The 26,189-nt window shown below is 44.1% G+C and overlaps 1 protein-coding gene across 3 annotated transcripts in view; it reads left to right on the forward strand.

Annotated features, from left to right (window-relative positions):
• Positions 1 to 26,189, forward strand: part of RAB11FIP4 (RAB11 family interacting protein 4) — a 121,234-nt gene that overhangs the window by 17,021 nt on the left and 78,024 nt on the right. For all 3 annotated transcript variants that reach the window (XM_071451248.1, XM_071451249.1, XM_071451250.1), the window contains exon 2: positions 20,714 to 20,801. In XM_071451248.1, the coding sequence (XP_071307349.1) occupies positions 20,714 to 20,801 (88 nt within the window). The remainder of the gene's footprint in view (positions 1 to 20,713; positions 20,802 to 26,189) is intronic.

The following is a 26,189-nucleotide window of genomic DNA, read 5'->3' on the forward strand; positions in this document are numbered from 1 at the left end:
TTGATGTATGATGGTTTTGGCCCTGGCTGCAGACACCTCTCTGCTCAGCAATTGGTGTGTGACACAAGCTTATTTCTGGGGTGGGCAGGTGGAACCACTGTTGCAGTTTACTGAGAGTATCTGGTAAAGTGTTCTGTTCAATAGTAATGGAGAATGTGATGTTTTATTGCTGCCACATGATAGCATGTGAATATTCACACACATTCAGCACTCTGAATCCTCCATTCTCCTCGATTTCTTACACTGCACCCTTCATTACTTGCTCTAAACAGGCCATGAGTTTGCAATATCCTGTGCCTCTGCTTCCCTCTCTTAATTCCAAAAGCTGTAAAGGACAAACTCCACACATATGGGCTCAGTGCTGAGCCCATATTCAAGGCTTGCACTGAGCAGTCCAGACACTGCCTATGGATGTTGGTCTAATGTTTTGGATAAATATGGAGCATTAGTCTGCCATGCAGTGTGATACTCTGGAGAGCACTAAGTGACATCTAAGCCCAAGGGGACTTTTTAGGAGCCCATGAAATGACAGCATAGATCTGATCAGCTGAAGCAGCAGAGATTGTGTTTGTTATATCAAATAAGACAGATTATGCTCATTGTACACCATAGTGAGGTGAGGTTAAATGAAATTCTGTAATGCCAGCATGTCTGACTGCAGGATTCCAAGCTTTTCTGTGTGCTTGAAAGTGTCTCTTGTGAATGGGGTGCTGCAAAGCTGTAAGCCTGACTGGACCATGCACATGTTGGATATGGGAGAAGCAGTTTACCTGCAAGGCTTGGGCTGAAGTGTGTGCAAATGGCATCCACAGAGCAGGACACAGAGCTGCAGCACTAACCACAGTCTGAGGCTGTGGGATAACAACTGATTTTCCATCCAAATCAATGACAGTGCAGTGAAGGACTGAGACTAGTACTGAGGTAAAAATGGCTGGAGCCATTCCCAGGCTTGAACTGAGAGCAGAGTTTTGTCGTGTGTTTGCTGGGAGAAAGAGGAGCCTCCAAGCCCTCTCACTCATGCAGTGCCCTTGCTAGAGCAGAACAAGTTAATTGTACATCTGACACAGCAGGAGCTTACTGGGTGTCTTTCAGATGAGTTGACAACTGATAATTATATGAGAGCTACAGGCTGTCTGTCCTCTCTTACTTTCAGTAGGGGAAAGCAGCACAAGGAATGCAAGAAAACCTTTGATTATACAGAAGGAAGTAGGATTTGTTCTTGTTGTTGCTTGCTCATATCATCTCCAGCCAATATTAATTCTTACAGCTGGATAGTTGCACAGTGTTGGGCGTGTTGCTGTTGTGTTCCAGATCTTACTCTAGTGGGTGGCTGGGGAAGATCTGCACATCTAGGCAAACTTCTGTCTCTGGTTTTAGCTCTCAGGACACACTTCCAGTTTGCAAGAGCAGAATTTGGGATGCAGCACATCCCAAATGTGCCAGCTTTAGTGGGATCTCATGCCTAATCTCCTGCTCTCACCGTATCTGCCCATCTCTCAGCAGTAACCCAAAGTCAATGTCAGAGATAAAATAAAAGTTGTTGAAAGTGTTAGATGAAATCTGGGTGTTATGTCTCCTTGCAAATTGTTCCCAGGTACTGGATAAGCTTAGCTCTGTGACTGAATGAAATGGGCTGTGTGTGCTGGGACATAAACCTGCACAAACAATTACAGTGCTTTCACTGCTATTTCCAGCACCAGCTATGCAGCACCAGTTGTGCAAGAATTGGAACATGCTGTAGTCAAATGAGAATGGGATTGGGAAGGGGGGAAGAACAATATTTCTTCCAGCTTGCCATAAACTTGTGATGGGATGCTGTGACTCAAATCTGAGCCCTGGAATAGTCCTGCAGAGGAGGAAACCTTACATACAGGAACAGGATTTTGGTTTGGCTTGGTGGTCTGTTCTGGGGAACCAGAGGATTTTTTGGGTTTAATTGTTCCAATTTTACAGCTCCTATAAGAGAGCTCAAACCACCCAGGCTGGGGATTAAATGCCTATTACTGAATTAGAGCTCTGTGTGTTTGATTTAGCATTAGGGTGATGTCCTACATCAGTTCACTGACAACTAAATTTTGTCCTACATCAGAGCTCTCTTTTGGCTGATTTGAGAATTTGACAATTTCTGGCTTATCCTCAGACTTAAAAAATCCCTTCTTGCATGTCTTATGTATGAATTTGGGCCATGTTTAGATTCTAGAAATGGTGTGCAGGGCTGCTCACAGAGCAGGACTGGAACCAGGTGTTCCTTGGGCACTGGGAGCTGCTGCCCAATCTGTCAGCCAGGCCAAAGAAACATTTTCCTCCTCATGCTTCTGTCCCTCTCCCTGCATTGGTTATTTTTAGAATCTCTCCACCTCTGCATGTCAGTTGTGGAGCTATGTTGCAGTAGATTAGAGCAGAGGCCAAGTAGGTTCAAACCAGCTAGGCTTGGTGTTTCTAATGGTTTTTATATATTATATAACACTGGTTGTATACATGGTTTTTATATAGATGTTTGCTTCTTTTCATATGTCCATGCTATATGCCAGCTCCCCACTGGAGCATTGCTCCAGTGCCTGAAGTGGAATAACATTCTGTTTTTCAGAAATGAGATTCCTTCACATAAGACTTATTTCAAGAAGAAATCTATGGATACAGAAGCATTCACTTGGTCTCTTAGAGTTCTTGGAGTGCTGTAATTGGCACAAGTACTTGCTTTAATGTGTCCAAAGCTGTGTATGCACACAGGTTTGGGGTCATTGCTGTGTGTCTGAGTGTCTCAGTGTGTACTTACTGTCACTGTTCTGGGATTTGGGAGTGGACACAAAAAGAAACTGATGACCTTTCCATGTCCAAAACTGAATCTGTGGCTGAGTTGGTAATTTAACCCAGGTCTGCTCAAAGCTGAGCTACTCTTTCAAGAGCTGAGACTTATTTTGTATGGAAGGTGGTGCTGGGGTGAGTTTTGCATACCATCCAGACCATTTCAGCAGAGAATTAGCCTTACTAATTACTTGCCCTCCTTCCTTAATTGAGTATTTACTTAATATCTGACCCCTTTTAACATACTCAAACAGTCTGAAATGACTTTCCCAAGGAGTTCAGTCCTCAGCACTTTATTCAGGCAGAATTATCTTTATACCAGTTATGCTCACTCTGGAACAGGGCCAGCACCTCCTGCTCAGGCTAAACCAGGGCCTTTCAGACAAGGCACAGTTTTTTTTCATACTTGCCATTAGATGCTTTAAAAGCACCTGGAGAGTTTTGCTTTCAGTGAGGACAAGAGCAGAATCCAGTAAAAGATAAAAAATCTGTTTTTGTAAAAGATGGAAGTTTGTTGTAAGTTCAGCAGGGACTAGAGAAAACCACATGAAAACTGTACAGAAAACACTGTCTGGAGATATTTTTCCAGTGTCACAGACTGAATAATCTTGGAGCACTGCTGCATGGACACTTGCTTGGTGCAGAGTGCAGATGAGATCTGACTGCACTTTGTGTCACTGTGTTTTTAGAACAGGAAATCCCTCTCCTCTTCCCACTTTTATTTTCCATCCATTTGCTCTTAAAGCTTCAGAGTCTCACCTTCTCTCCAGAGGCAGCTTTGTGGCATTATGGGCTTGAGTCATGCTTCTTGTCTCTGGTGTGAGAAGGTGCTGGTGTTTGAATGAAAAAGAAGGACCCTGGGGTAGTAAATGCCTCAGCTGTGTTTGCAAACTTCCACAGGTGAGCAGTCAGTGGATGCAGCTTAAAGTACCAAGTACAACAGAAAAATAGTGATTTTTTTGAGAATAGCATTGTATTACATTCTTCTTTGAGCAGATAATTTATTCAAGGGGTGACAGATTGTCTTGTCTGTCTGAGGCACTAGCCTGCAACCCAGATTTAGCTGTGGTTTCCACAGATTCTCTTTGCTGTCAATATGCAGTGTATCCAAGCATAAAATGAGCCATCAGACCACAGCTCAGGTTCTGTCTTAAGTTGGAATGGCCAGGGTGAGAAACCTTGAAAAGCCTTTGGCTGCACCTGATTCACAGGTCCTCTTAAAGGCTTTGGTCTGCAAAGCTTTAATTCAGCACTCTGTATTAGCACTGAGTTTATATCTTTATTAAATGTTCAGCAGGATATGAATAGCCTGCATAGCAAGTGTCTTTTGGAGCAAGTGGAGGGTTTCCTGTTTGAATCAGGCAAGAAGTTGATCCTGGAATACAAGCACAGAAAAATGTTTCAGAACCAGATGAGAAAGGCTAGAGATAACTCTGAAAGATCAAGAATGAAAAATTACTTAGAGATGTAGTGCAGAAAGGAAATGTCCTAGAGAAAGAGTATTCCATGTTATATGTAAAGTTTTTTCCACTGCCAAGAGAAACAACAGAAAATGGTGAACAGAGAAAAGATTTTCCAGGAGTCTGACACTTGCAGTTTGCAGCTTTTCTCTGCATACACTTCTGACAGAGCTCCAAAAAGCTGCTGATCTCTATCAAATCCCATGGCAAGTCTCACTTCTCTTGCTGATTGCTGCTGCTTGTGAGAAGTTTGACCAGGGATGAGAAGCCTTGCTGGTCATTGTCGTCTCCTCGCTGCCAGTTCTGCACCCTGGCCAGGAGGTGCTGGGGTCAGTGGAAAGGATCCTGGGCACTTCTCTGAGCTTTGGCCCCACACCACAGTTGGCTCAGGGTTACACCTGTGTTCCAGTGACTCTGTCCTGGCTGTTGGCCTCTCATCATGTCTCAGGACTCAGGGCTGTCCCTGAAACATGTCCTGTCTGCTGTGGAACCCCTCAGCAAGGTGGGCAAGGCTCAGTGGGGATCTCAGCCCACAGGAGGTTTGGCCACCTGACACCAAAACACCAAAACACCAAAACACTGGTGAGGTGGGCAGCACCTGCTTTGTTTCAGCCAATGCCAACCTCCCCAGTGAGCTCCTGTGCAGCTTTAGGCTGAGGTCTATTATTGAAGGCTGTCAGAGTAAAACTCTGCAGCTTCCCCTGAGCTCAGCACTTGCTGTTCATCTTCCCATGTCCTTTGTACACCCACATTCCATAAAATTGACAGCAACAAGGACAGAAACATCACCTCCTGATATTTCATCCCTTTGTATGAGTGTTGCCTTCTGTTTCCTTGGCAGACTGACCTCTGGCTGGAGCTGATGCTGCCATTCCCTGGTGCACCATTCAATAGGTACTATGCTTTTGTTTAGATTCTTTTGTTTAACTATTATTATTTATTCATTTTCATCCCAGACAAAGCATGTGCAGCCTTTATAAGGCCTTGCCATTGTTATCTGCAAGTGCAGCAGTAATTCAGTTATTGTACCTTTCCCTAATTCTCACCAGTGCAGCGGCATAAATACACAGTGAGCAGAGAGACACACGGTGAGAGCCAGAAGCAATTTAACCACAAGAGTTTATCATCAAGAGGCAAAGCACCCTGGAGCAGGGAAATTGCCTCCTCTGCCAGCTCACAGCCTGACTGTTGGCCAAATACACGATGCCCTTTTTTTTTTTCACTGACAAAATATTCCTTTTTGTGGAGGCTTGGTGCTTTCCCTGATCTCACTGCTGGATGCAAACTACATGAAAGAGCTGTTCTGTGCTCTTCAGAGAGACATGGAACCCCCCTGTAGGCTCCATTCAATAAGAGACCAAGGATATCTTCACAGAGTTGGGCAGGCTCTGGTTTGGTTGCAGTGTCTTGAGAGGCATTTGCAAGGCAGGTGGACCTGGTGCTCTTGAAAGGGACCACCTATTCCTATTTCCTGTTACAGTGAAGAGAAAAAACATTTTGTAAACTCTGGGCAAGAAGTAATGTATTCTGTTCTGTGGCTCTTCACCACATCAGAGTCTGCAAAGCAATGGAAGTGATGAATTCCTGTGATGAATTCCCCACATGAGACATGTGGAAAGTGATCCTTTGTAGGCAGGTTTGGAACAAGAGTCTGTACCAGCATTTCTGAACTATATCATGATAGACAGCCCAAACCCAAGAGTGCACTGGCCAAAAACCCACAGCTGCTGAGACCAGCAGGTGTGTAAATTCAAAGCTCTCCTTGTTTGTAATCCTCAAGACTTCACATTTGCACTGATCCTGCCAAATGAGGCTTTACAGACCTGGCTATGAAGAGATTTGTTCTGGACCAGTGAAGGTGGAGGATGTGCTGTGCTATACGGAGTCCTGACTGCTGGACCATTTCTGAGTTATGGTGCCTGCTGGGAAGTGACATCCACCTGGATAAAGTCAAAGTATTGGTCTGAGACAAATCTGATTTAAGTCCACATCATAATGATGCCTTCCAGCATCTCTTCAATAAGGGGGTAAGTGTTGTTTGCCAAGGTTTAGAAATTTATTGCAAAAGCACTTTTAGAGTTAAAAATCTCCCAGTGGTTTTGGTGATTTATGGCCAGATTTTATGGCCATTAAGTTCTTCTAGCATGACTTTCATTGTATAATACAGTACAAGTGGTTCCTGCGTCAGGTTCTTGCTTCTGGCTTTGCTCAAGGTCAGGTTTAGAATGGTGCTAAGGGAATTGTTAGCCTCTCCTGTCAATTCCCCTGCCTTGTGAGCCCTTTCCTGTGAACTTTTGATGATGTGATGGTTCTTTGGCTGCCTCACTACCTCGATACCCACCTCACTGCCTCTCTGTGTGGGCAGGGCTTGGTCATTTAATAAAAATGCATCAACCTTTGTTTGTGAGAAATGTGAATGCACACCTGGAAGGAGCAGCAAGGACGAGCTGCCATCAGGTGTAACATTTCACTGTAACTCAGCTTAGGTGTGTGTATTGGAATGGCAAGTGCCCTGTTCCAGTCACATTCATCCAGGTGGCTCCCAGAGCATGACAAAGCATCTTCAGGACCACTTCCACCTTCTCCATCCTTGGCAGGCTGTGCAGCTCCAGCCCACTGCAGTCACACAGGGACCTGCAGAGCTGTCCAGCTGAGGGGGACATGGTGCCATCCAGCTAGGACATTGTGTTTGTCTCTGGTCCATCCCAGAGTCACTGCTGGCAGGGTGCCCATCTCCACAATAGCTGTAACCTTGCCCACGAGGTTGTTATTCCTAATTGTACAGGAATTGCATGGATCCTGTCCAAACCAGGAGGATTAAGAGCTATGGGAGCTGTTGGCTCTTCAGGGTGAGCAGGGTGTGGTTTGCAGTGGGGAGGGAACATCTCTGCTGCTGCTGAGGCTCCTGCATTTTGTTTGGCACCAGCTCATTTTTCCTCAGCATTTCCCCCTATGCACTGACCGAGCTGCAGCCCTGAGGTTCACCTCCTCCTGCAGGCAGACTCTTCATAGAGAGATTTTAAGAAAACATGGACAAAAAGGCACCTGGTCCATGAGCACATTAGGCAGACTCAGTCCATCAGCCCTCTCTGTGGGGAGCCCTCCAGGCTGAGACCACAGTCAGCAGTGGCAGAGAGACAGATGTAAAAATGTCACTTCAACTGAAGATGGTTACAAACCATGAAACTGCTTTAGTCCATGGTGAGGAAACCTCACCATGCCCAGTGAGAATTCCTTTGTTGAACTGGTCCAGTGAAAGGTGCTCTCAGAAGGCTCCTTTTGATGTAAGCTCTCAGCATTCCACATCATGTTTCATACATGTGCCTTTGCTACAGAGCTTTGCTGAGCCTTATCACTGAAGGGTAAACTACATCCTTGTTACTGTACCAGGTATGTTCTGAGCAGGTAACACACAGCAGAGACTGGAACAGCACAAAAACCTGTGTTTTTTTGGGGGGCTGGTACATGTTCAGCTATTAGCAGTGAACTGGCTTCTCCTATCCAGCACTGCAGTGAAATGCAGCTGGATGAGGGCCTTGCAGCATAGATCTATTGTGATTTCTGCATGCTCTCACCTCTTGATTGTAACTCCTACAAGGCACCTTTATATTGGAGGAAAATAGATGCAAGCACAGTTTTGGCAGGCTGGGAGAAGGCAGCAGCAGCAGAAGCTCTGAGTATTTGAGAGAAGTTGCACTGTGAAAGGTCTGGCAAACACACAGTAATCAGTTTTTACCTATTTAGGGATTTCACAGGCAATCAATAAATTGTGAAGGGTGTTTAAACTGGTAACTGAAATGAAGGAGAGCCTGTGAACTGAAAGAACAAGACTGGGGTCAAAGTTCCTTCTCTGACTTTTAAAGGGACTCAGCTAGTATAGAAATAGTATTTTACTCTATATGTTGTACCTGGAATTGTGGTGAGGTGCAATGGGAAGGATAAACCAGATGCTCCAAAGCAGAGCTGCACATAATCTGATTGGGGTTTGTAGGGGATGTTCTTCACCAGAGATAATAATTTGAGGTCCAGTGACCATTTGTTACCTTATTTCTAGGGTCCATCTAGGAGAAGCTCTCCTTAAACAGTGCCTGTTTGTTTTTACACTGAAAGGTTGGTTGGTTTTGCTTTCCAAGCAATTCATTTTCACTGTCTGTGACCCTGTGGTGACATGTTGTCATAATAACTACAGGGAACATAGATTCGCTGGAAAAATCAAAATGACAATTTTTTGGTCAGGCTGTTTGGTTTGATTTTAATGTAGGAAAAAATGAATTCACATACTGATACACAAAGCATCAACAGATATCAAAAATAAATTAGCATATACCACTGGGAGATGATAAATATACACATGTTGACAGAGAAGGCAAGCTACATCCCTACTAAAAGGCAGTTGGAAAAGGCAGCTGTAGAAATGAGCTAGATCAAAACAGTAACTTCTTAAAAGGCTTTAGAAGGAAACAATTTCACAGAACAGGAATAGCCCTGTGAACCTCTGTGCTGTACATACAGGCATGAACAGTCCAGTGCCACACACCTGCACAGAAATGCCTCTCCAGTGACTCTTATCCTGAGTGACAGCTGGACTGGGAACAGTGACCTGCTTACCTGAGCCTGAGAGATGTGATTTTCCAGCTGATGGAAGTCACCACATCATTACCTAAATCACTTTTTCAAAATCTGCCTTTTCCTACTTAGTCCCCAGGCCCAGCACACTTTGCAGTCCATCTGTTTCTGGATAAGAAAAGGTGAAATCACGTGTCAGTTGAGAAAATTACCTTTGTGTCAGATACTATCTTTCCAATAGTGTGTGCAGTGAGCCAGGAATGCTGGGTCCAGTCCCTCATGGAGCTTCTTACAATACCAAGACTAACTGATAGCAGATTCATTGGGCACACTGCTGAAACACAAAAGTACAATCCCATTGTAGCTGTTCACCTTCATCTCTTTTTGGGATTTTTCTATTGCATTTTGGATCTTTCTTCCATTCAGCCTTGTAACCATTTAGAAGTACTAATGTTGACCAGGCTGTGATGGCTAATGAGGATGCACAGTGCAGGCAGTCCTGTACCATGAGGAACCCTTGTACAGCTTCTAAGGCTGTAAGGAGAATTCCTTTTCTGTGCATTCAGGCTTTGTATTTCTGACCGTTTCCACACAAAAATGCTGGCTGATTATCATTCCCTCTAATGGCTTTCCCCGGTGTAGATCAAAGAGCAGTGTGGATTTCTTTGTGTGATTTTATACAAAGTTTCCTCCACTGCAGTTTGAGTGACACATTTCTCCACAGGGGGATTGCTCATGGCATGGGAACGTGAGGGCTGCGGTGGCTCCTGGGCTGTTGCATTGCCTGGAGCCGGCAGCTGCAGCAAGGCACGGGGGAATTAGGAAAGATTAACAGGGTGTGAGTGCTCTGCTCAGGGCTCTGGCTGCTTGTGCGAGCTGGGCGGGAAGGGCTCCCTGCTCCCCTCAGCCCCGGGTAGTTCTGCTGTTGGTTGGGGGGTTCAACACTGACAGTCCGGACTGTGCTCATCCCTGGCTGTCACTGCCTGCTCATCCTGCTTCCCTGCTCTTAACGTCACAGCTGCTGCTCAAACCTGTTCAAACCAATTCCAGACTTGGTAATTATCCCACCACAATGAGTGGCACTTACTGCTCATTTCCTTCTCTGGTCCTCGGGGAAGGACGGGAAGGACATTATCTCCCAGCCACACTTTTCTAAAGGTTAAGATCTTTCCCTTCAGCTAAGTGGAATATTGTTCCTTTAATCATACCTTTCTACCTGATGTTTGTCATCTTAACTAATGTGTGTCTCCCTGAGCTGGATTCGTCCCATCCTCATTCCTCCCATATTCATTTTTGTGTCAAAGCATTAATTTGCCATGAAATTTCTTTCATTCAGTTTAATCTTATGACTGCTGCTCAGGCTTTTTCATTTGAGATCAGATCTCAAGGCCTACATTTTGTGCTCTATATCTGTGAGCATGCCAAAAGCCAGCCACATTCCCTTTAAACAGTTCAAAACTGATTTCAGGAGACCAGGCTGAGACACCTGAGGATGCCCAAATTATGCTGCTCTGGGTGGGCCTCTGGCTGGCTCTCAGACCAAAATCTAAATTCTTTCTGAAAGCAGATGTGTGTGAAGCATAGCTCTGTGTGCTGGTTGTATGTTGTTATAAATGATCAAATCGAGAGCCAAATTTATAAGAAAACTTAGCAATGATTTATTAGATTTTCAGCAAAACAGAGTTTCGATCAGAGAAAAAAAAACAAAAAACAAAACAAAAAACAAAACACCACAGCCTCGGGCAGCGTCGAACCCGGGATCGGCGCTGGGTGAACCTGGATCCGACCCGACCAAGTGTCAGGGTTTCCCCGTGGGTTCACCCCGAGTGCTTCTCGCAGCGAGCTTATATCCAGTTTATTCTGCTTGAGGCAGGGATGGCCGAATGTTCCTTTGTGTCCCTTCACATGCAGAACCGGGGCCTTACATGTGCGGGGTAGACAAAAGTCCGGTTGCAGGTGTCCGGACGATGTCAGAGCACTCAGGAGAAGTCAGTATTCACGTGTAACAGGGTGGCGCTGGTAGTAGATGCCATCTCCGATGAGCAGATCACACTTGAGTGGCCCGGGCGTTCCAGGGAAGTCAGTGGTCATGGCCCAGGGAGGTTCCATTCATATGTTTACAGGCTTGATATTATCTTAACATTGTCCGGGAACCAATTGAATAAAAATAAGGCTCTGCTCCCGGCAGGGGTGGTCAGAGACATAGCTTGGATTTTACAATATTTTATACATAAATAGCATGAATTATCTCTACCATGTACTACATATATTATTGGGTTAGCTTTGTGTGTTAAGGAGAGAATATAATAATAAAGCACACAGTCAAGAGAAGTGGCTGTCTGAAGTGTAACACTTGCTTTGTAACTTTGAGGCTAGAAATCCAGCCTTGTGAGAATTTGCTGACTAAACTGGGTGATACAGTATCTTGTGAGTGCGGTTGCACTTAGTCCTGTTCTTGACCTGGAAATCAGAGATGAACGAGTGAAGTGCCATCGCAGGGCTGGCACAAAAGTGCCTTGTTCTGATTTGTGTCAGCCATGAAGTCTGGAGCCACTGCCTGGATTTCAGCACTGGCTTTTGGCTCTGGTTTGATGAATTTTCTGAAGCTCCTGTTTGACTCTGAACGCTGTGTATCCCTGGCCCTGATGCCTGAACTGCTCCCTATAACAACCTACCTGACTTGCTCTCCCCACCCTCTCCAGCTCCTTCCTGCTAGCCTTTGGTATTTAGTTTGTTCTTTGCAAACCATAACACCTCAATTAAATTGCAGATGTGTCAGCAAGGAAGGCACCAAGAAAGTGTTTTCTGGCACTACGGGCCCCACCTCTCTCCCCAGTTTTACTACTACAAAACACGATCATTATTCTGAGAGTAGATCCTGCTTGGCTGATGTCTCACAACTGAAAGCCATGAAAAACATTATTCTGTGTAAGTTCCCTTTATGTACTGATGAGAACGATCACACACCCTACAAGCTGCAGAGAGGAAGAATATTTTCACTGAAAATCAATCCATGCTGCAGCACTTGTAGATAAGCCCTGATGATATGGAAACATTTTCCTGCTCCTTGTTTAAAGGAAAATATGCTGCACCCACATGACCAATTGCCTCATGTATCTCTTGTGATCTGACTATTTTCTGCTGTATTTGACTTATGCTAATGGGGACGATAATGGGCTGCGCCTCGTTTCAGCTTGTCACAGCTTTTGCTAGCAGCCTTATTTTCCCAGGCAGCCTTGGCTTCAGTTCTGCTAACTGTGGAGGAGAAGGTGTTAATGTAGCTCTGCTTATTTTAGCAAGTGAGTGAATCAGTGGTTTTAGGAAAACAGTTCAACACATTAACCCTTTGTTTCCAGAACAATACAAAAAAATCACTGTGGAGTGAACAGATGGCTCGGCATATTTTTAGCCTTGCTCTCTGTTCCCATGGTATTCCAGACTGTGTGGGATTCCCCATAGACTGTTGTAAGATTGGTGGGCCCAGCCAAATGTCTTGTTTTGCAACACAGCATCAGAAGGAAGGAGGGAAACGGAATCCCGTTTAAATCAGCTGTTTAAATAACTAAATGAAAGGTTCTCGGTTCTCACATATCCATAGATTGTGGGGGAGACTGGAGAGAGAGGTTGGTCTTACGATTCTGGCACTTGCTCATTGTCAGCTGCTACATTGCATTAAGAGGGATGAAATAAACGTGAATTATTTTTCTAGGGCTGTTGTGTGTATAAAAAATTTATACATCCAGAGGTATAGATTGGCAGAGGAAAAGCTCACCAGGATTTTGCTGGTTTCTGGCTTGAAGATAAAATGGGGGAGGGTAGTTTTTGTAGCTGTGAACTGTCTCTTTGGGATGTGTACTCTGAGGAAGTTCTGAAACTTCTTAATTTGAGGCAATGATCCTTTCTCAAGTGAGGTCAGATTCAGAGCTATTCACATGCACTCTTGTTTCAAACTTCATTGGTGATTCTTTGTGGCTGTAAAACGTTTTGTTGTGTTAAGTAAGAGGTTAACCAGGAAGATGTATGGTGTGAGAGAAGGGGTTCCATAAGAGTAATGACTTTTGGATCTCAGCTATGGTTAGACATTCTAACTGGAAGGATGATACCTAGAAAATTGTGGTATGTATGGCAAGAATTGTATTTGTTGTTATCCCAAATTAGGTTTGTGTCATCGTGTGTTAAAGACTGCAAGTGATTTCTCATTCTGGAACAGAAATCAGAGCATCAATTTTCCTAACACTGCCTGTATTTCTGTTATACGCATTTATTGAGTTCATGGAGTATTATGTTCTCTTAATAGCTCATTTGCATATTAGAATGTTTTGAACAAGTCCATTCCTAATGTGTTCTCTCAGCAGTACTGTGTGGCTACTCTTTTCCCATCAGAAGATTAAAAAATGCTATTAGCATAACAAAATGCTGAAAACGAGATGATGACAAGGGTCTGCCCAGTGGGGCAGATTTCATTGCAGCAGAGCACAGTTTAGAAATACCTGTGTGTTGTGTCAGATCATGCCTGCCTGCTCCATTGTCCAGTTGAGGAGGTGTATTCAGAGATGACAGACACCAGCCCCTGAGCAAGTGAGACAGGGTAAGAAACCCCACAAGCTACAGCATGGCCCAGCTCCAGGCAGCTTCCACTGCTGCCTGCAGCATCACTGCCTTTATGGGGCACTCTGAGTGTGGGGTCAGTATTGCCATCACCACTTTAAAGAAGGGGAAGCCAAGGCAGATGAAATACTTTGCTGGTAGCATCATGCTACTGGAAGATTTGCTGTTCTGCCCTGTGTGCCACAGCCCCATGGTCACTGGATGCCAGCCCCAAGGCCACTGGATGCTGGGCCCACAGCCACTGGGTGCCAGCCACACAGCCACTGGATGCCAGCCCCAAGGCCACTGGATGCTGGGCCCATGGCCACTGGATGCTGGGCCCATGGCCACTGGATGCCAGCCCCACAGCCACTGGGTGCCAGCCCCACAGCCACTGGGTGCCAGCCCCAATGCCACTGGATGCCAGCCCCAATGCCACTGGATGCCAGCCCCAAGGCCACTGGATGCTGGGCCCATGGCCACTGGGTGCCAGCCCCAATGCCACTGGATGCCAGCCCCATGGCCACTGGGTGCCAGCCCCAATGCCACTGGATGCCAGCCCCAAGGCCACTGGGTGCGCTGTCCTTCCCCACAACAGGGATCTCCCAGTCAGGATAAGCCCGCCTGCCCCGGGGGCTGTGGTATGGATCCTACAGCTCCTCCAGAAGATGAGAGGAGGCTGTTCCTGCCCTGCTCTGCTCCCTGTCCCTGTGTGCAGTGCTCAGCAGGTTGGAGCTGTGTGTCCCTGCCTTGGGGAAGGGCAGCAGCTGCCCTGCCGTGTGCGCCGCAGCTCCGCAGCCACTCCCGCCTCAGTGGCTCTGCTGTGCTCGCCATCTGTCACCCACCTGAGCCCAGGTGCTTGTGCTTGCACAGAGCATTCATAACACATCAGCACTGGAAGCTTCCTTTGCCTCTGAATGCACTCAGCCACCTGCAGTGCTTCTGGAGCCACCTCTTTCTTTCTGTGCCTTTGTGATTCACGGATACATTTCACATCCTCCACACGGTGGATATTTTCTCCATCTGGATAACTGGTGGATATTTTTCTCCCCTTGGACTGAGGCCCCATGGACTCAGATCTTATTTGAAAGATGCAATTCCATGTGTTATGCTAAACCCAGGGAAGACAAGTGAATGGACTCCCTTGGATTTGATTAGACCTTTTGCATTGCAGCCATTAGTAAATGATGGATTTGACAGATTTAGGAATTTGCTCAAAGTTGAGGCCAAGATTACTCAACAGATTTGCTTATGTCATTTAGGACACAGTCCCAAGATCTGCCTTCTAGCTGGTAAATTGGGTGTGCACAGTTAAAGCAGAAACTGAAACAATCCTTTCTATTTACAGACAGCTCACAGAGAAGCCAACTTTCAGGCTTGAAGCCCGCAGATAAAGGGGCAATGAGTGATGCTTGAAATCAAAATTCAAAGCAAATTCAAAGCCATTGTTTCCAGCAGTGATGTATGTCCCTGCATGCTTTGGGATCAGACAGCAGCTGATGGAAATTCATGATGCTGTTTGCAGTGGCATGAATTATTTACGATGCACAGTCTGCCAGGACTGAGTGGGCTGGCACTTTGTTGGACTCATGACTCTGAAATGCTGTCCCTCCACTCCTTCCATGTGTGACTGGGAACATGGTCCTGTGTGCTGTAGGGTCAGGCTCAGGGAGAGCATCAGCTCATGTGACATCCTGAAATGATGACAGCTCAGATTGTAACCCACTTATTCTAGCCTAGATAAATTTTATAGGTATGTCTCACCTTCTCAAAAGGCCTCAAATGAGGGACTCTGGTTGCTTTTTATAGTTCCAGACCCTTCCTAATTTATAGTTCTGGTGGGTAAACAATGGTGCTGATAAAACAATTGTCCTTTGCTTTTAACTGGAGTCTGTTCAGTTTTATTTTGCAGATAATGGTTCTTTGTGTTTCCCTCTGCTACAATCTTTTTGAACCTGTAGTTCCCTGCTTGCAGAAATCTTTATACATAGTAACAAATCATCACTTGATTTCCCTTTTGCCAAATTAAACAGACGAAAATTCCCTTTTTTTGGTTGCATGAGATGTTTTAATTGTACGTCAGTTCTCTGCAACACGTCTGTGTATTCAGCATCTCATATGGCAGTGGGTACCACAATTGTGTAAGTGCTAGTTTCTCCAATGCAATGTAAAATAATTTCCCTCTTGTGTTGCTTCCTTGAAATGCCACAATATCAGAGAGAAAAATCTCATTACTTTCCCCTCCATCTATAAATCCCATCTCATCAAAGACAGCCCTTCTGACTGAAGAGCTCCAACATCTGGGACCACATCAGTGCCAAGAACACCTGAACCCAGGGGCTGGTGAAAAGAACAGGGGTGGCTCTCACACATGGGGTGGTCTCATTGCCCAGCCCTGCAGCCAGAGCAGCATTTCCAACTGTCCAGTGTAAACTCACACCCTTTCCAATATGGGAAAGGCCAGTCTGTTGAAACCAGGGCAAGTGCAGTTCTGCTGCTCCTTTTATAAATCATGTGGGAAGCTCTCTAATTCCACCCTGCGGCATTTACATGTTTAATCTCCTTTAGCTGTTTTTTTTGAGGTTTCTCACAAATGCTGCTGCCTCAGGAGATGCTGCCCAAATGTCACTGCCACAGCACAGCCTGACCTTTTCCTGCAAATGCTTGTGTTGCCTTTGTCACAGCTCCCAGGTGCTCCCTGCTTGCACTTCAGGGTGAGACGTGCTCACAGACTCCTGCAGTATGAAGGCAAATTACTGAGACAAGTTGTTTATATCAAATGGCATCTTCTGGCTGTGATTTGGATCCTGCTGCAAGATTTCTGTGGATAGAGCTGGTGTGGGGTCCCTCTGAACTCAATTACTTCTAAATCTTACAAATGTTTTTTGTGTTAACAAAATCTCTTCCTTTTTGAAGAAAATTAAGTGAGGTCAATAGAGGTCTGAGTTTCTTCTTGCCTGAAAATGGAAGCAGGATTCAGTTCCAGACAGAAAATCTTTGCTGGAAAAAGTACTGATGCTGTCTTGGCAGCTTCAGTACAAGAGCTGGCCAGGGCTCTGGAGAGGGTTCTTGGCTATTCCGTGCAGGTGCCCCTGTATTGAACTCACTTGCAAGAAAAGATCAGTTTCAAGAAATATCTTCTGATGACTGTCAGTAATTTGTTCTCTTTTCTCCCCTTCCTCCACTCTCTCTGCTATAAACCTCCTTTCCATTCTGCTTCTTCAAGTGTTCCCAGCCTCTTATTGTGTGTCAGAAAGCAGCACGGGGCAAACACCCCCTTGCAGGGCAGTCAGGATGGCTGGGACACCCAAGGGACAGGAGGCAGCACCTTGTTTGTTACAGTGGAGAAACATGTTTGCATTGAAAGGATAATCACCCATTCATCCCGGCCAGTTAAACAATAGGGACAGAGGTTTGCTTTTCTCCAGTTGTTTCCCAAAGAAAAATGATTTATTTCTTCTCTCTTATATTTATGTCTTCTCTCTGACTATTGGATGTCTGCTGAAGAGTTCATTAGAGGCACCCTTGCAGCTGCCAAAAGAACCAGCTGGATTATTGAGCCTGCAGCTCATTTTTTCTGCCTTTGTTCACTTCCTACAGTGAAGAACTAGTTTGCAATCCTTGTTTGTGCTGTCTATCCCACATGGTGGGGGACTGCTCTGTGCAGAGAGTGTCTGTCCCCAGCCCAAAACACTGCCCCATCTCATTGTGATGACTTCTGATGTTAAACTCTGGAGCACACCGTGCTCCCTGTGCTGCCTGTAGGTCCCACAACAATCACACACTAATTTCACACTGAATTTTGGCAGCAGTTGGTTTTGTGGTCCTGTGTCCCTTGCCAGAGGATCAGCAAAGCCCAGCAGAGCCCAGAGATGGGGGGCCCAGGAGTCTGAGTGTGCCCAGGACTGGCCCATGCTGCGTGTCCCACCTGGGCTGTGCCACCTGTTCCATTACCAAGGACAGAGCTGCTGTCCCTCATTCCCTGGCAGGGGCTGTGCACTCCCCCAGTCCAGGGGGTTTTTGATTGCAAAAAATGTTTCAGTGTCCCCCAGCCTGCCAGGCAGGCTGACAAATCCATGAGGTTCCCAAGGCAATGAATAAATAAAACAACTTTTGATTCACTGTGGGGAGCCAGCCCTTTCTGAGAAGGAGGAAAGGACTTTATTTCTTTACAAAGTGAAGCAGAAGGGTGGTTTATGCAGTGTGGACACCAGAGAAGATTTAGGGGTAGCTGTAGTTTATTTGGCCACAGATTGAAATTTAACTTAAAGCAATGCCTTCAGTCTGGAATTAATGAGGAAGAGCTTCTTGCCTTATTCCAGAAAGCTATTGGTAAAAAAGCATGATCAATGCACTGCAGGCTCTTGAAAACTGTGTGCAAATATGCAGAGATTTATGTACCAAATATGTGTGTATATTAATGCACAAACCCTGTGCAAGTATCCACCCAAACAGAGTCCCTGGTGATCAAAATCCTTTTATCCCCTGACCTGCGATGGGAGCTGTGTTTATTCCTGGCTGAAGATGTGAGCACTGCTGGCATTAATTCCATCAGGCTGTTCTGTAAATTCTTTGTCATCTCCTGCACTGATGTCAGTTATTTGCATTGTAATACCCAACTGAAAACCTGCAAATTAGATTTAGGGGAAACTGGACACTGAAGCACTTTGCTTAGGTGATAATTTCATTTACTCTTAAGACATTGCTTAGACCTAAATGTGAACATATCCTCTGTTCCTCCATAATACACACTCCCAGGCATACAACATCTCATTTCATCTGATTTTAAAAGTGTAATTTTAAATGTCTGAGCAGCTAGTGGACAAAAATTATTGGATCAACTTTGAGAAATAAACTTAAAGTGCCAGATTCACTGGGAACACCCAGTGACACCACTTGTTATAGCACAATATTAAATAGACTAGAGGCTTCCCAGCTGGCTGCAGGAATCTGTGCATTAAAATTTAAAACACAATTGTTGTTTGTGAAGGTGACAGGGATAACACCAAGCTGTATTTTCCATATCAAGCATGTCTCTACTTAATTGGTTTCAGTCAGGATTTTCAGCTAGTCTGGGGTGCATTAACCACGCACTGTGGTTTCTGGTGAAGCAGCTTTTTTTTTTTGGAAACACAGATGTGTGTTCTGATGCTCTAAATTAGTGGGGTTACAGTAATTCCTTGTGATGCTGCCAGGGTGGAAATTTGATCATGAGTCACACCATAGTTGACATTTGGGCTCTGCTGCCCAGCTGGCAGGACTGGAGCTCTGGAAGCCTTCTGCAATATGAAAGTTTTCAGAAAATGTCTAACTTGTTGTGGGCTCTGAACTCATCATATAGCTCCTTACTTGCCCTGCCTATACAAGCTCGTTTTTTATTTTCCCTAGGAAAATGAGAGGGGAAAGGATTTAATGTCAGGATCAAATTGTGCATTTCTCATTCAGTATAGAATTTTGCAAATGAGTAAAATTTTTTTCATTTTTTTCATCCAGATTTGCATGTTCTAAATGAGCCCTTTGGCTTATCATGGCAGTTATTGGTACAGAGGGAATTTATAGGCTCTGAGAAGTGCCTGTAAGAAGAAGTGTCATGCGCACACATGAGTGAATTATCTGCAGGGCTTTGGGAAGCTGCTGGGGTTTTGCTAGCACGTGGGAAAAAACCACACCAGAAAATTGAGAAACTAGGTCATCTGGATTCATTTGCTGCGTCTTTGCAGCTGGGCTTTTGTTGCTGCTCAGACTGACATATCTGAGCTCACACAGACTGTGCTGCAGCAGGATTCTGTGCCCTCCTCCATGCCTGCTGTCCCTGCACTCAGCTTGTTCAAACTCCTCAGTGTCTAGAGGGCCCAGCCAAGGGCAGGGCTTTGTGGAGCTGCCTGTGAGCTCTTAGGAGCAGTAAGAGGCTGCCTCTGCCTCAGTGAGGGTCCCTGCAAGGTGCTACAGGGACAGGCACTGGCACACAAGGGGATGTACACAAGCTCCAGCAGAGTGGTTGTCAAAAAGAGCAGCCAGCTGTGGGTCCAGGTGTGCACTCACCTCCCTGGACTGGTCTGCTGCTCACTTTATTCTTCTTTGGCTGCTTGTTCCTCCATTCCTTTTTTTTTCAAGACAGCACAAGAGCCTCTCCAGTCTAGGCTGCTTTTCTTCCTCTATCCCAAAACCTTCCTGAAAAATTTGCCAGATCATTTTTGGGGCAAGTACTAATTTGGTGACTGTGTTTAAATTCAGTATAATCTCATTCTATTGGTGAATAATGATCAGAAAGACTAAACTGTGAAGCTGAGATTATAAGGAGTAAGTACATTGCTTTTTTGCACAGGGTACTGTGATGGTGTTCACAGGAGTCTTAGGATGAGGGAAGAGACGAGGATCTGACTCCATGTTTCAGAAGGCTTGATTTATTATTTTATGATATATTTTATATTAAAACGATACTAAAAGAATAGAAGAAAGAATTTCATCTGAAGGCTGGCTAAGAATAGAAAAAGAAGGAATGAATAAAAAAGGCTTGTGTCTCAGAGAATCCAAGCCAGCTGACTGTGATTGGCCATTAATTAGAAACAACCACATGAGACCAATCCTAGATCCACCTGTTGCATTCCACAGCAGCAGATAACCATTGGTTACAATTTGTTCCTGAGGCTTTTCAGCTTCTCAGGAGAAAAAAAATCCTAAGGAAAGGATTTTTCATAAAATGTCTCTGTGACAGTGTACTAGGCACAACCATCCTCTCATCACATTAATATATTTTCGTACTGTTAATTTTCCTGTACAAAAATTTTATTCTCTGCCATGTCAAGGAAGTTTGGTTTCATTCCAAGTGCCCAATGGGTTTTCTCTCCTATTATCCAGATTATTTAGGAAATGAGACTGCTATGGGCTGTGCACATCTTGGTCTGTCCTTTCCCTGTCCCTGAGAACTTGTGATAGAGGGGTGGAGAATCACTAAGCTTTTAAATTCCTCTGAGCTGAATGCATGGCAAGAGCTCCCAGAGAAGAGATTCTGTTACCACCCTCCTCTATGGTGAGAGGATAAGTCACAGATTCTCTCCTTATTAAGCTCTTGAGATCCCCATAAGACAGGATTGATGTGTCCCAGCTGAAAAAGTTTTGGTCAACACCAAGGTCATATAAGACATGATTTCTCCTTGCAGAACCATTTATTGGCTGGTTCAAGTGAACAGTGTGAGTATTCTTCAACTTGAAGGCTTTAGTAGAAGATACAGACTGTATCAGAGCAACAGACAATACGCCAAGCTCAACACATATTTTATCATCTTTTATTTTAGGTGGAAAAACTGGCAAAGTACTTGGACCCGAATGATTTGGGAAGAATCAATTTTAAGGACTTCTGTCACGGAGTTTTTGCTATCAAAGGTATGTGCATATTTCTTAAAAATAATCCTGTTCAGTTCCACTAATGTTTCTCTGGTTGCAGAAAATGTAATGATCAAAGACATCCTCTCTTTTAACTCTGGTTATTCGTAGTGACAGTAGAGCAGCTCTGGGAACAGAGCCAGGATATTGTTCCTTTTTGTGCATCTCATCATGCATTAATGGTGAGCAATGCTAGAGTTTCTGCATCCATAGGCGCTTGGACATTGGTTTACTGCTAATTTTTATCAGACTAAATGTGTTGTGGTTTAAAGACAAATACAGCAGAATAAAGAGTAGCTTTGTAGTTAACCGACAGGGCCCAGGTTTGATACTTCCAGATTCTGATCTGGTGCTGCCACTGATTTACCTCAGGGAATTAGGGAGCCCTTGGGCTTTCAGTTCTCTACTAGGAAATTTAAGACTGTTAAATTCCTCTTGAGGTATCTGAAAGGTATAATTAATTCATGTTGCTAGGGTACTTGGGGTCATGTATTGGAAGGAAATAAGTTAATTACAAGTTGGTGATGCAAACCCTGAAGATTAAGATCGGGTGGATCCAACCACCTCCTTTCCAAGGAAACAGTCCTTGACATTGTTATGCTTCAGAGCTTAGCCTAAAGGCAACAAAAAAAAAACAGTGAGGGGGGACTTCAGTTGATTTGCTGCTGATTGCTTTTCTAACTTTCCATAGTGAAATAATCCATCTTTTCTGGACACGTGGTGTGTCCTTTCTAAAGTGTTGCAGTGATGTCACAGCCCAGAGGCTTCACTTCAGGGACAGGGTGAATGTCACAGTGATCGTGGTGTGGTTCCAGGAGAAGCTGGGCAGTCTGCTATGATGAGATTATTACGAAGATATAACGATGCAAAAACGTAAAACCACAGTACTTTTAATTAAAGTTTGTGGCAGCCAAAGACAGTGTATAATTAGGTAAAATTACAGTGAGAAGCTGCTCTCATCAATATTTTTGGAGACACCATCCAAGGTGACACCAGTGTGTGAAGAGAAGGCAAGAGAAAGCCCAGGAAGAAAGCTATTCCGTTTGTGCCCAGACCCTAAAGTCTCTGCTTGGGGTTTTCCTTGAGCAGAAAATGCTGTAGCAAACTTGAGTTCTAGTTTAAGACACAAGCTCTGTAAATCATCTGGTGGCTTCTGTAATTCACAGTCTAAAGATTCCACAAATGCACAAAATATGATCAGGAAGGGATAGAAATGACCCAGAACATCTCTTCTGTGGTAACTGTCCCCTTGTCCATGTACCCTCAGTGATGGAGTGGGCAGCTGCATCTCCTTTACTGTGGGGACAGCATGAGAATATTGAGTTATCAGGAATGAGGCCTTGGGGGTTTTCATCCCTGCTCACCTTGTGGAAACTAATTCTTGTGTTCATATCCTAAGGTTTAATCCTGCAAAGATGTGACCAGGACAAACTGGTGTACTTTGCACTCCAGGTTTATGAGCAGCTTAAAGCCCAGGTGTGGAGCATGTAGGGTCCAGATCATTTGTGTGATGGTTGTTAGGATGTAGCTGTGAACAGATGCAGAGAAATCACCCAGTTCTGCAGCATCACCTAGAGCTGCCTTAGCACATCATTAGCATTTCAACACTTACACAGACTCAGTGCTAAGTGTTTATCATCCAAGCAGCAGCAGCTGTATCTATTTCTGATAAGACACTGTGCTGCATGTTTTCACAGCATTTCTTTAGAAAAACTGCTTCTATTGCTCACTTCACAGCATGGAAATTTTATTCATCTTTGGCTACCTGCCATATTTTCCTTAAAAATTAAATTGGTTATGTTAAAGTTCAGAAAGGGCATGTCTGCCTTTCAGAATGGAAAGCCTCCACCATGTTGTTTTAGTGCAGCCACATCCCAAGGGGAGTAGCAGGCTTATTATCTAACAAAAGCAATTTGTCTTGGCAGCAACAGATTATAAATATGATTCTTTGACATCTCAGCCTATTACAATTGCTTGGGGCAGTCAGATTAATAGAGCAAAATGAGATGCTACTATAAATCCACTGGGGTTTTCAGTAATAGAGTATGAAGTTATGCTATTCTTAGCAATGGAAGCCAAATGTTTAAATTCAAGCTTTACAATCCTAATGCCTTACTATATTTCTTATTTATGAGATTTCAAATTAATTTGTCTTAAAGATGCTTGCCTTTATAGTATGGTGATGAAATTGTTTGCTGCACATAGGTGATATAGTGTCAAGGTTTTTTAGTGGTTCAGTGCCTTGAATTTATTTAAATCATGAGGTTTCAGACATCTAAGAGCAACAGATTCAAATCAGAGTTGACCTCTGATGATGTTGGTTTGAGTATTTCATATCCAGGGTTGAATTTCTGTGAAAAGCTAAATACTGGAACTTGAAAAAATCCCAAACATCTAAGTCTTTAATGCTCTGTAACTGGTTGATAGAGAAACTCCAATCCCTGGATCTAAAATCTGCAGCTTGGCCTCTCTCCTCCATAAACCAGGGCATTGTTTTGTCTTGCATGGTACACATGAGAAGGGTTGTGTTCCTCTACAAATGGACATCAAGTCCATTGTTGGACTTGTTTCCTCCTGGAGCTGCATAAACCTCATGACACATGGGTCATGTATCTCTGCAGCAGCTGCTGGGACTGTCAGGTGGAAAACAGTTCATTTCCTCCAGCTGGTGAGTAGCAGGAGCTGTGGGTAAGGATGAGAAATCTCACTGACAGTAGGACCTTGGGAAGTGGTGGAGAAGATTTGTGTAAATGGAGGTCAGTATTCTGGAGGGCTGAAGGTGCTGGAGCTCCTTCCCACTTTGTCTCTGGGGTGGAATACTGGACAGGTATGGTGCTTGCTATTTATGGAAAGCTTTGCTTTTTCTGCTGGTCTTTTGTGGATTAAAGGACTTTGCCTCAGCATCTGTGCTGAGTCCCTGCTGTCCAGGCTGCATTCCCCATGCAATTAGGCTTTGCCAGAGCCAGGGATAGGCTTGCCATCAAATTTAAAGCTTTGCAGCAATTTCATTGGAATGCCAGAGTGTGAAGGTTTTACTTGTGCTCAAGCTGCCCTCTCTATCTGCTGCCTGCAGGGCTTTAATAACTGTCTGCCTGTAGAGCAATTGCCATGAAATAACACCTGTAGCCTCTTACCTAAGTGCTTTGTGGCACTGCTCAGAGACACTGAGAGCAGCCAGAATATCACTCAAAGGCTGAATTCCCATTAATTTCAGCAGGGTCAGCATGAGAACCATTACTGTTTGCTCAGCAGAGCCAATGAGTGTTTTTGCTGCTCTGAATTTATATTGTACTGATCCAGTAAATATTTTCTGCCACTTGTAATACTTAAAAGCTTGAGTGGAGCTGTTAATTCCCTGTGCTCTGCAGGCTGGTGGGTTCCACAGTCAGATATGTTTGCAGGACCAGGCTCTAATTGAGTCTGACCTGTTCCTTGTATTCTAAGATTTCTGTTGTCTTTCCAATAATCTCTTTACTTTGATATTCTGGTTAAAAGTACCCAAACCCTGACTAATAAAGGGGGAGCTCCCCCTACTGCCCTCGGTGTTACAGCTCACCGTGATAAGAGGGTACTGTATGAACACGGATTAATACAGAATTAAAATACAAAGGCAGATATATTTTGACTTTATAGCTTATTTTAACCAAGAAAACAGTGCTGGCTGCTGTGCAGTGTTTGGAGGGTCATGGCTTTTATAAACGGGAGAGACTGAGCCACGTCAGCACAGAGCATTTCTGCATTTCTGAATCTCTGTGCTTTAGCAGAGTCACTGTTCTTTTCAGATGAAATCATACAGCCTGTTGTCTCCTGGAGCAAGGGAGTCTTTCCTTCATGTTGTAGAAGTTTTAAGGACATTTTAGTTATGCTTGGTTATGGAATTTGAAAATGGAGAGTTGTAGGATCTCCTTCGTATTCATTAACAGCATGGAAGAAGCACAGCTGTGAATTTATACACTTCCCCACCCACAGCAATAGCAACCTTTGAATCTTCAAAAAAGTAACACAGACCATTATGTGCCTTCAAAAATCCATCTCTGTGCTTCCCTAGATCCTGAAGCATCTAATTACTGCAGTTGGTTGGAAAGCTTCTAGAAGCAAGCTTATATATAAGCACCTAAAAGTTAAAAAGTAGATATGTTTCTCTGTGAGTTCCTAGCACTTTTTAATGAAAATTTCAGGAGTACAAATTTACCCAATGTTTCAAAGAAATGTTCCAAAAGGGATATTGGCTGTTCTGCTAGCTCAGACTATGGCAGGTTATTTGGACTGTGAAATAATACGAAAATAATAGAGTATGAAATTTGATGGTGTTTTTTCATAACAAAATTTTCCAAAGCAGAATATTTGTGGCCTTCTGTTTCACTGGAGATTTTTTTTTTTCTTAATAGCTTTTATAGTTTCATTCAGATGCTCCAAGCAAATGTCTTTCTCACAAAACCAGTGTCAAGTTTTGGCCATCTCCTTCAACTAATTATAAAATCTAATTTGCAGTCCCATAGCTGAGAAAAGTGTTGTGCCAGCTGTGCCCTGAAGATCCAGCACGGACTAAGAGATGGGTGTGTTGCAGTCATGTAAAAGGGAGTTTATTTGCCCATAATATCTAGGACCAGGACAGCTGCACCAGCATGGGAATTTCAGTAAAGCACATCAGAAAAGCCCAAAGTCTACATGAACCCATTTAGGTTTGTAGCTGTAGATCTCAAACTTCAATGAGGCTGTAACTGGAGCTGATCTGATGGATCTATCTGTTCTGGTAAGAATAACTTACTGACAGGGGTGGTGCTTGGGATGGCTCAGGGACAAGGACTGTCAGTGAATGTGAAGAGCTGAGCTCTCCTGGAATTAATTACTTGTGGCTGCTCAATGAACTGAAATTGGCTACTCCTGAAAGAACTTGAGAGTTTTCGAAGACTTCACTAAATACACTCTGAAACCATAAATGAGTCTAATACACCACTAAAGATCCAAGGGCAGATAAAGTGAAAAGCTCTTGCTGTTAGGAAAAATGCCAGAAACCAACTACATTCAATTAGGTAACCAGATTTGATTTCCTATAGCATTAAAATTGCTTAATTGCCTGTGAAAATTGTCTGATGTGTTATGGGTTAAATCTCCTTCTTGGAGCATTTGCAGGAAAGAGCTTTGCTAAAATTGAGTTTATTTGTGGCCAGAATGTCTGTTTGCAAATTGAATTTTTGTTAGGGTGGGAAAACCATTTATAAATAAAACTGATTGTAAATTCCTAAAATTATCTCATAAGGGATATCATGTCTAGTACCTGAGTGAACTGAAAAAGTTAAAGGTTCATGTCTTCCCCTTCAGTGACTTGTAAATTACTTTCATCCTCTTTGCTTAGGACTGGAGATGACCCTGTTCTGGCCAAATGAA

This window comes from Agelaius tricolor, unplaced genomic scaffold (assembly GCF_023055355.1).
Source record: "Agelaius tricolor isolate 1412-34295 unplaced genomic scaffold, bAgeTri1.0.p SCAF_32, whole genome shotgun sequence".
Taxonomy (NCBI): Eukaryota; Metazoa; Chordata; class Aves; order Passeriformes; family Icteridae; genus Agelaius; species Agelaius tricolor.